The following is an 11,769-nucleotide window of genomic DNA, read 5'->3' on the forward strand; positions in this document are numbered from 1 at the left end:
TATTTGCGGCAATGAGCTTTCGAGTTCTTAACGCCTAATAATAATAATAATAATAATAATTAATATAATAAATTAAGAATAATCTTATACTCTCTCTAAATTGTATTTTTGTTGCACAACAGTATTGATTTACAATTCATGTATGTACATGTAATGGAGATAAATATGCATTGAAGAGAGCAATTTCAATGCAGTACAATCAAGTATGAGCATTATCTACAAAACATGCAAACTTCTGTGATTTATTTCATTTTTTCTCTTTCTCTATAAAATCTAACACCAGACATTCACGATAAGACACATAGATTAGCAAAATGAATTGTGCGTATCATAAATATTATACTACTGTCCGTATTATTGTGAAGCTCAGTTTAGTATAAAAGAAAACTCCACAAAATATTTTTTTATAATTAACCAATCTTTTTTTGTACTCCTCTGAACTGAATGTTTCACGATTTATGAAATCGTTCGAATATCCTATTTTTTAACTAATTTTTAAGTTAATAAAGATATTGCAGCGCAACATATTTTTTAATATATGTACAATATTATTATTGCCACCTGTTTACATGCATTTCCTATTCCTCACTCATGTTCATCAATCATTATTGGAAACATCGTGACTTATTCAAGAAAAGATTTTTTTTTATATTATCACATAAATTACTATTAGAATTTCATGCCATAAAAATTATTAGATATTAAGATATAAGCATACAATGCTTTTATATGTTCAAGTAATACTTTTATAAAATTTGCTACAATTTGTTACAACGCTACACAATATCTCGACATACAATATCACAATTAGAGATCTCTCTAATTTTCAAAAATCGGCTGTTGTATTTAATAAACAATTTTTTATTTTGTCTATTTGTTTTAGTATTAATTACAATTAAAATTGCAATTTTTTAGCTAAAGAGGCTCCTTCTATCGATTCTAACAATTTTCTTTTCAAACTAGGTCTTTCTTCACGTTGACGTTTAATGATCATAGGTAGAGGCAATTTAGGTCCAGCTGTAGGTGCAGGTTTATTACTAAAGTATGGCATTTGCAGTGCTTGATCACATGTACATCTTTCTAATGGATTCACATTCAAGAGACTAGCAATTAAGTCAAGAAGATCATCGCCAGCAGCAGTAAATATATGTTTCAAAGGCATGCCAGGAAAGGGCTTGAATTGAATAAAATCTGGTAATTCAGTCATTCCCTGCCATGTTTCTTCCGTTGGAGTGCCTAATGTCTGAATAACAAAAATACATCAAGATTAAAGAAATAAAATAACTTTTCAGTTATATATTTTAGACCAGGCCTATCCAATTTAAGCTTTGGAGCCAAAAAACAAAACTATCAATTCAGAAAAATTCAATGTAAGATTTCACGAACTATAAATTGTTGAAAAATATCGATCAGACACATATCAATATTTTAAAGTCTCTGAAATCTTACCCATATTGATTTTTTTGCTTCAATGGCTTAGTGTTTTGGCTCTAAAATTCAAATTAGATAGGCCTGTTTTAGATCAATGTATTAATACCTGAAATATTTTAGTAAGTTGATCTAAATCAGATTCACCAGGCAAAAATGGCACTCGCAACAGAAGCTCAGCTAATATACAGCCTATTGCCCACATATCAATGCCAGTTCCATAAAGTCTAGCACCGTAAAGTAATTCAGGCGCTCTGTACCATCTCGTGACTACTTGATGAGTATTTATCCGATTAGGTGATCCAAAAAATTTCGCCAGACCAAAATCTCCAATTTTCAGAACACCTTCTGAATTTACCAATAAATTATTTGGCTTTAGATCTCTATGGAGTATCCAATTGAAATGAAGATAGTCAAGGCCTTGTAGGGTTTGAATCATATATGTCTTTATGTTGGCTGCGGTTAAAACTATATTGCTATCTTTTATTATCACTTCCAGATCAGTGTCCATAAAATCGAATACTAACGATACATTTGATTTATAACCAAAAACATCTAGAATTTTAATATATATGTGCATAATTATTAAATATATACATATATAATTATCAAAATTCATGTTTACGCAAATTATATTATAGTCTGGTTTACATATTATTTGCTTTTACAAGCTATTAAAATTTTTAACATATAAGAATTAAATACCTAACAACCCAATGATATTGTCATGCTTTAATTCTTGCAGCAATTTAATTTCTCGTAAAGCAGTCCGATTTATGCCATCTCTAGCTTCAGCACGACTTCCAACTTTAATCTATATTTACAAATATAAAAAGTTTACAATACAAATTGTATAAGTTGTAAAAATATATATTTTTCATAATAAGGAAACTAACCTTTTTTACAGCCACAATTTTATTCGTCTCTATGTCTTTTGCCTTGTAAACCGTGGCAAACTAAAGTAGACAACACAATTTCTCTACATTTATGTTTATTACATTTTTATAATAATTGAATTATATTGCAGTTATAAACAAAGCTGTGTGTAAATATTATATGCCTTAAATATTTAAATTGAATATTATGTGATTATATACGCTATTACAAGTAAAATTTATGTAATGCATAAAAGCGTTATAAAAATAAATAAATATACGATACAGTATGAACTAAATTATAAAAAATAGTAAAAAACATTCTAACCTGTCCTTCACCCAAAAAATCGATTTTCTCATATCTCCGTACTTTTTCTGTCATCGTCAGCAATAGTTTATTTTAGTTTATCCCAAAAGTTTATATAAATTGTTTTTTCTTGATTATCTTATTTTCAAATGATACGTCTTGTATAATACTCTACTTTTCTCACTGGACAATACGTGTTTACATGACAACCAAAAAAAAGCACGCAAGAAACACAAGTGAACTTAAGCCCATGGCACATATAAAAACATAAGGCTGTAAGACGTAATCAGTGAGCGAATTGCCCAATCAGAATAGAGACCGTAAGGCCGGAATTAGACTATGTATTGAAGATTGAGATTGAAGATTAAAGATTGAAATTTCACCAATAAAAAGAAAAAAATTTTGACTTCTTTTGTTCTGATTGGTCAAACTTCAATTTTTCAATCTTCAATCTCATTTTTTAATGCGTAATCTGATTCCGGCCTAAGGCCAGTAGCGTTTTTGTATGTGCCATGGGCTTTAAGCCTTACGTCTTACGGCTTTAAGCCCATGGTACATACAAAAACGTAAGGCCGTAAGACATAATCAGTAAGTGAATTGTCCAATCACGGTAAAGACCATAAGGCCAGTAGCGAATCCTATTTTACGATTTCTTTATTAATTACGTCTTACGTTTTTCTATGTGTTCCCGGCTAAAGCCTATGATACATACTCTACGGGATGACGTAACCTAGCTCGATGTGAACATACGATAAGAATACCTAAATTGTCACAGAAAAACTAGTCACGGAAATGTCAAAATGACATTTAAATAAATTGGAAATAATTTAAAAATAACTTTTAATGATCATTTTCGAGTCATCGATTATTCCGACATCATTTTGACATCATGACTTATTCTGCTTGGATAGAAAAAGAAACTATGATGCTCGGAAGTTTTGTGTCCACGATGCTAAAAATCGTGGTCCAAGACTTCGGATGAAGAAAGAATTGACCAATCGCAATGGTTATGTGATCAAATTGTTTAAATGTAATTTGTTAATTTGTTCTCTGTCCGAGATCTCGGATCGATTTCTAGCATCGTGGACATCGGGCTGAAGAAATGTGAAACAAGGACAGTACACTCAGCTTTCTGCACTCATAGTACATCATGGCTGCAACTACGAAACGCGAAATATGTTTCACGTTAGTTGGTAAGCCCTTGTCTACTATCGACGACGCTGAGCAAAAGTGGGCGTGGTTTGTCAAACTGCACACACCATGGTTGCGTTCAGCCGATTCAACAGTTGAGTAAGCGCTCGCTGCTATTGGTGTATTCTTTTAGATCATCCAATCAGCATTTAGATCCAGATTAGATCAGATTCCAGATTTTAGATCTGGAAGAACACATCAATAGCAGCGAGCGCTCACTTAACTGTTGAGTCTGCTAACACAGCCCACGTAATCTTTCCATCATGTCTATTACTTCCGAACAAATGAGACATTGATTGGCTATCGCGCCAACTTCCGCCGCACGGCAAGCGTTGCCGCATTGTGTATGCAGGAGCCTTAAAGCCTATGGCACATACAAAAACGTAAGGTCGTAAGACATAATCAGTAAGGAAATTGTAAGATTAGATTCGCTACTGGCCTTATCGTCTCTACCGTGATTGGGCAATTCGCTTACTGATTACGTTTTAGCAAAGGTCTTACGTTTTTGTATGTGCCATGGGCTTAAGTCTATCTCAAATACTCTTAGCAAAGACCGTCTTATTTATTATATATATATATGTCAAATAAGATGTCTTAAGACTTAAACACAAAAAGGCAATAGACACAGGGAACAGGGAATAAAGAGCTTTGAGATATAATATCAAACTTACACACCAGAGCTCTGATTGGATGGCTCGTTATTCCCTGTTGCCTGTGTCTATTGTGTTTAAGCCTTTATAATGACTTATGAATTCGTAACTAAAAAGATAGTCTTAAGTCTATGCTTATTTTGAACATGATGTATTTATGAATCATGTCAAGATCGTTCAAAACGTTTTGAAATAAGATCGTCTTCGATCATTTTTAACTTGAGATTTTACTCAAGTATCGTCTTATTTTTGACTATAAATCTAGAGGACATCTTAAGTACTTAATAAAGTCACTAGATTAACAAAGTACCGCGAACTGCCGTCATTTTGGCTCCATGATGCGCGCGGTTATTCAAAACTTTAGCCTCTTTCGCTACAGTTTTTGCAATTTTCAACACAGCAACTGGGCATTTCGATAATAACAAAATCAGATTTTTCTTCTTCTTCCAGACCCCTGTATGGATTTCCGACTTTTTAACAAAATCAGGATAGCACTTCGACACCATTTTGGCTCTAAATGCTAATTCAGTGAATTTTCTCATCGCGATACTTTGTTAATCTAGTGACTTTACTACTTAAAACAGTCTTGAATATAAGAACGGACTGAATACCGGCCCTATTCTCTATACTTCATGTCTTAAATATAAGGTCTATTATGGCTACGATCCACTTGATGCTACAAATGCTTCAAAGCATTTTTTTATTAATCAATTAGTAAAATTCTTTCTTTCGATTGGTCAATCAAACGCTTTGAAGCATTTGTAGCGTTAAGTGGATCTCACTCTATTGCTGAATTCACATTGGATCCGACGTGCGTCGTACAACGTTTTACAACTAATTAGAAAGTAGAATTTTATTTTGTATTGATGATACGAAGCAAAATCCTGTTTTCTGATTGATTGCAGAACGTCGTACATCGGATCCAATGTGAATCTAGAATATGAATACAGGCAATAAAGTTTTGGTTAATATAGTTAAGTTTTAGAACGCACTTCGAAATATTTCATGATGGCCTAGTTTACATCATGCACTTGATACGGATACTAACATTACTAACTAGTAACTTTCTATTGAATGATCTTAATTTCGGCGATATGTTGAAACATATACATGATATATATATTTAAATAATTATTATGATGTATATTGTATCAATTTAGTACATCATTCTTTAAATACATTGCTGAAATTAAAACAATTAATAGAAAGTTACTAGTTAGTACGTATATCAAGTATGCACGATGTAAACTAGGCCTTTCTGATTCCATTACGGACCATAGCAGTCATTTTGATTAAACGTCTAACTAAATGAGAACAGTTCGATCCAGTCAACGAGTAGCCTCAAAAGTATTTTGCACTGATCTTGCACGTTGCGAAAAATTGTCGGGTAAATGGCGGGTCATAATTATCTGAGCGATCCAAAAAATCCGTTTTTCTCATTAGAAGATGACGTGGACGATGAGACGTTTCTAAGGAACGCTCCAGTCAGAAGTGAACCCGCGGGGCGTTATCAGAACTTTGATAATGATTTTACGCAAACACGCCAACAATTGCTACAACGTAAGAAGGAAATCGAGGAACGCACAGTACAGTCTTCAGAAAGATCTGTTTCGCTTCTAAGAGATTCGGAGCAAATTGGTGTAGCTACAGCCGAGGTAATTATAATGCACCATCAGTTTGCATTCGTCACTAGTATGCTGACAGTATGACAACTGACAGAAAATTTATGTCTGCATATTCAACAACATATTCAATAAATAAATTAATTTTGGTTTTTTCTATGACACTTAAGCCCGATTTCATAATATATGGTTAACTAAAGACTAAAGGTAATCAAGAAATTCATGAATGAATTTCATTGCTGAATCTGTTGGTCTTTAATCTTTAGATATATTGTGAAAACGGTATTATAAATTGTATTATAATTGTATTATAAATATGTATAAACTATTATTTAAATTTATATTTTCAGGAATTAATCAGACAAAAGGAACAGCTGCAGAGGACAGAAAAAAGATTAGATGATATTAACAGTACATTAAGATTTAGTCAAAAACACATACAGGGCATAAAGAGTGTATTTGGTAGTCTGAAAAATTATCTCAGTGGCAAATCTTTAGACGCTCCAATACCATCCACAAAGTTGTCAGAATCTTCCAGTTCTGGATCTATGACATCTCCTGCATTGTCTAATACATTAGAACAAGTACAAAGCAACATAAACAATTCATATTCATCAACAATGATAAGAGGAAGTTATGATGACTATTATCTGGAAGATGTTAAACCTGCCGGCGATAGAATAACTAAAGTTCTCGAACAGAATCTAAGTGAGATGAGTGGATCATTGGCAAGACTAAAACATCTAGCAATTGGTTTATCCGAAGAGATAGATTCACAAAATGATCTAATCGATAATATAACTGATAAAACTGAGAAAGCTGATATAATGTTGCAGCAACAAAATAAAGATATGTTACATTTATTGAAGAAATAAGTTTAACATTCGTCATGTATCAAAAACTTTTTGCTTGTAATAATATATACTAACTATACTTCTATGAAGTATAGATATAGTACATGTTCAGCAAAACAGAACAAATTTTTCACATTAATTTGTATTGTTGAATTAGTGTATGTCAACAGTGCAATCATATTGTGCGACGTGTTTTATAGAGTTTTTCACAAAGCAAAATTATGCAATCTTTACATAATAATTACAATGAAACCTATAGAACATATTTGTTACTAGAGACCATGATCTTTAATGAGGAAAAGCTTTTTCTTTTGCAATTGTCTGTACTATAAAACTGAACGTGATATCTTTACGTGCGAATGTTAAATAAAGGTGTTTTTATTATTTCTTTTTCTTAAGATTTTTTGTAATCTTTTAAAATAAGAACTGTGATAAATGCACACACACATATATGTATTTCTGTATATAATTTCCTAAATAGATCTTGATTTATTAAAAGTATAAAAACTCATGATTTACTAAAGAATTAAAAAGTATACATAGACATATTTATATAATGATGAGAAAATCATATTTATACTATTTTCATTAGTTTTATATAAAGTATTTATTATTGTATAAATAGGTTGAATAACATTTCTGGATGATACAATTTTTTATGTAAAGTATTTATTATTGTATAAATAGCTTGAATAACATTTCTGGATATGAATTTTAATTATTAGGACACTTTCAGAATGCTTGAACTGATGTGAATCTCTACAAATTCGTTTCTTACACTTCTAAATCTTTTTAATTGTTTATGCAATTCTGAATTTATATATGTGCATTATATGTATAAAATATAGTTTAACTGATTTATATGAAGAACAATAATATGCAATATATATAATAGTCGATAGATAATAATTATGTAATTATAATTTATCAATTTCATATAATATTCTTTCCTTCAGTTTTCTATATAGATATAGAATATAAAATTATAGATAATTAAAATGATATAAATACATTTGTACAAAAACTATATACTGTACATTATATCCATATACCATAAGGAAGTGACAGAATGATCCCCAAATATTTCATGTGCTGGTAGAGCAGACTAAATTGAGTCTAAAAGTCTACCATTTTACAATTTTTGCAATAGTTAACAAGTTATTAATTAATAAAAATCGCCGAATATTAGTCTTCAATAATTTTTTTCTCAAATACTATCAATTTTACAGAAAAACAGCAAGAGACAAGAATTGTTTATTTTCTTTTCATAGAATTTCGAGAATTTTTAAAAAATTTTTTAGTACCGCATTTTTTCATATTGATAATAATTGACAATGAGAAAATGCAGTACTAAAAAGTATATAAAAAGTTTTGAAAAAATTCTTAGAGCTCTGTGAGAAGAAAATAAATAATTTTTGTCTCTTGCTGTTTTTTTTTGCAAAATTGATAGTATTGTAAAAAATAATTGAATATCAATATTCAACGATTTTTAGTAATTATTATATAATATTTCATTAACTATTATGAAAATTGCAAAATGGTAGAGGACTTTTCGACTTAGTTTAGTTCGCTCTACTTGCTCATTGAGCGTTGTTGAATTTCTGAATACTGTATATTGTATATGTATATGGCAGGGTGATCCACTTAAATCATCTGAAATATCTCACTTTTTTTATATAAAAAATATCTCAAATAAATGTGGAACGGTTCCGAGGAGGACATACTTTGGTTATGTTTTTTTTTCTAGGTGGAATCAAAAAGATAAAAGTTACTTCCACTTTTTTAAATGGAATTGTATGATTTTTTTACACAGTATGATTCTTTTAATTAATCTGTATATAAAAATATTAAAGTAGTGTTATCAAAAGACCAATGGTTTACGAGATATTTTATACTTTATTTTTACGTATATTTATATAAAATAATAAACGTATTGAAGGACTCTTCCTATATAAAATAAATAATAATAAATAAAGGGTAAAATAAGAGTTAACATATTTCTTTAAAAAAATTACACAATTAAAAGAATATAATACAAAATAACGAGAAGTAAAATTACATAGTTTATTACAAGTTTCGGCTACTGGATTGAGCCCTCTTCAGACATTAACTTATCAAAAAAACCGCAGTACAAAATTAATTGTCGGAAATGTTCGCATATTCGTTATAATCACAATTCGGGTGAGTCATGATGTCGGACTCGACATTATTTGCATACGATTGAACAATCAAATGTGTTTCATATCTCTTGAAAAAGAGATGATTCTAGATGATAAAAAAGATAAAAAGACTTCTTATGAAAAAATAAACGCAACTAAATTAACATACCGGAATTTTACAAAGAAAATTAAAACTCATCAAAAATCATATGCAAATTATTCAAACAAGTGTGTCCATATAAATATGAAAAACCATTAGAATATGTATATAAAGTTAAGTGGAATGCAGAAGTGTAAGACGGACATTGTATATTAAATTATTATGTATGCTCGCTGATCATCAAGGACTGAGAGAAGAGATGGACAGTCAGTATCGAAAAGTCAAACTTTATTTACAAGGTATATATGCCTTGTGAAGATCTTCAGTGTCAGTTTGTAAATAGACTATTTCTTTGCTTTTTAATATTGAGCATCTCGGAAATTAAACGTTTTCTATAACAAGGCTCTTCGTCTAAAATTTTAACATTATCCCATTCAAAATCATGATCTAACTGTATTCCGTTATAACAACAGACAGAAGTGTTATGTCTAATGTGATTGCGATGTTCTGGTTTTCAATTGTCTGCTCGTCTGTCCAACATAAGAAGCATCGCAATTGTTACACGATATTTTATATACTACATTGCTTTTCGATGTATGAGGACAAATGTCCTTCTACTTTGTATTTTTATGTATTTTTATGTATTTGCCCATTTTATTAGGACTATGAAAAGAAAACCTGATGTCGTTTTTATTGAAACGTTTAAATTTTTCCGTGTGAAAAGGAATAAATGGCATCGTAAGCCAAGAAGCAGATTCGTTCGCACAGATATTGTCAGTCAAATCTTTCTGTGTTGTATGTTTATTTTTAATTAAATTTTTTTATACGTTGATTAACTGTATCAAAAATAAAGGTCAATGAGTAGTCATTATCTAATAAAATATTAATAATAAATGTCAAATTTTGTATATGAAACATAAAATCAGATAGTAAAAAAGCTCTGTCAATTAGCGAAAAAATTGTCCCTTTCTTTTATGCCATGGGATGATTAGAATTGAAATTCAAAAACCTCTCTGAAAAGGTCGGCTTATGGTACCAATAAAAAATAAAACTATTCCCATTGATAGACATAGTGATATTCAGAAAATTAATTTTATCTTCCCCTATTTCAGTAGTAAATTGAAGACGCGCATGAAATGAATTAAATTATTTTAGTAAATCTTCAATTTTAGAGGGAGACACCGCGGTACAGACGTCATTTATGTATCTATAATAAAATACAATATCCAAATCCAACGACATCAAGGACACCGTCTCTAGTCTCCTCATTACTAAGTCCGCTATTATAGGTGATAAAGAAGAGCCCATGAGAGTGCCAAAGCTTTGCTTATAAATTTTAATGTCTCTTTTTGTCTCTTGCAGTTTTTCTGTAATGCTATGTAAGAAAAAGAAATTATTGAAGACAATATTCGGCAATTTTTAATAATTAATATCTTGTTAATTATTGCAAAATTTGCAAAATGGTAGAGGACTTTTTTACTTAGTTTAGTTCGCTCTACCTCCCCACGAGCGTTGTCGGTTGAATTTTCCTATATATATACAGGGTAGGCTATTTTAAATCTTTCCACGTTAATAATTCGAAAAAGCATTTTCTTAAAAAAAAAAAAAAAAAAAAAACGAGAAGAAAGTTGTGTAATTTTAAAGGGGGAAGAAGTTAGTGACTTTAAATTAGACTTTGAAAGCATATTTTAAGATCATTTGAAGGTCTTGGACCTTCTTGCTCTTTTTATCCTCTCTCTTACGTGCTCTTTTTCTCCTCCACACTTAGTCATTACGTATCCCAAATATTTGTATTCCTTCACTTCTTCTATTCTTTCTCCCCCCCACCACCAGAATCTTTCCTTCTCCCTCCCTCCTTTATTCCTGAAAACCATTACCTTCGACTTCCCCACACTCAACTCTAATTTCTTCTCTGCTAAGTACTTTTTTACCCCCCTTATCATATCTCTGAGACCTTCTTCTTCCTCTGCTATCAACACAATATCGTCCGCGTACTCTATTGACCATACCTTCTCATTTCCCACCTTAACTCCTCCATTTCTTTTCTTTAACTCTTCCTCAATATCCGCCATGTATATATTAAAGAGCGTCGGGCTCATCGGGCAACCCTGCCTCACTCCATTCTCCACCCAGAATTTTTTTGACATTTTCTGTCCTATCCTCACCACGCACCAAGTCTCCTCATAAACCTCCCTTACTCTATCTATTAATCCTTCGCTCACTCCTCTCTTTCTCATCATATCCCACAACACCTTCCTATCCACTCTATCGAAAGCTCCTTTCAGATCCATAAAGAATGCCCACACTTTCTTCTTCCTTTCTATCTTCCTCCCTATTATATGTTTTAATATCTTTACATTCTCCACGGTACCTCTTCCTTTCCTGAAACCAGCTTGCGTCCTGCACCACCCTTCTTGTTCATCCATTTCTTTTACTAATCTTCGATTCAGGATATTCGCGTATATTTTATATCCCGTGCTCGTCATTGTAACCCCTCTATAATTCCCCGGCTCTTTTCTCTCTCCTCTCTTCCATATCGGAACTACCACTCCACCCCTCCATCTCTCAGGAAATCCTCTCCCC

General features: G+C 31.3%; 2 protein-coding genes across 2 annotated transcripts; one reads left to right on the plus strand and one right to left on the minus strand.

Annotated features, from left to right (window-relative positions):
* Positions 1-70: 70 nt before the first annotated feature.
* On the minus strand, positions 71-2,852 carry LOC108753104 (cyclin-dependent kinase 7). Its single transcript, XM_018494442.1, has 5 exons — positions 2,632-2,852; positions 2,325-2,384; positions 2,134-2,242; positions 1,538-1,983; positions 71-1,243 (listed from the first exon to the last, which is right to left on the minus strand). The coding sequence occupies exons 1-5, from the start codon at positions 2,683-2,685 to the stop codon at positions 896-898; spliced, it is 1,017 nt and encodes a 338-aa protein (XP_018349944.1). The 5' UTR covers positions 2,686-2,852; the 3' UTR covers positions 71-895.
* A 2,865-nt stretch (positions 2,853-5,717) lies between these two features.
* On the plus strand, positions 5,718-7,362 carry LOC108753106 (synaptosomal-associated protein 29). Its single transcript, XM_018494444.1, has 2 exons — positions 5,718-6,106; positions 6,424-7,362. Exons 1-2 carry the CDS (start codon positions 5,843-5,845, stop codon positions 6,946-6,948), a joined length of 789 nt encoding a protein of 262 aa, XP_018349946.1. The 5' UTR covers positions 5,718-5,842; the 3' UTR covers positions 6,949-7,362.
* Positions 7,363-11,769: the final 4,407 nt, after the last annotated feature.

This window comes from Trachymyrmex septentrionalis, unplaced genomic scaffold, assembly GCF_001594115.1.
Source record: "Trachymyrmex septentrionalis isolate Tsep2-gDNA-1 unplaced genomic scaffold, Tsep1.0 scaffold65, whole genome shotgun sequence".
NCBI lineage: Eukaryota > Metazoa > Arthropoda > Insecta > Hymenoptera > Formicidae > Trachymyrmex > Trachymyrmex septentrionalis.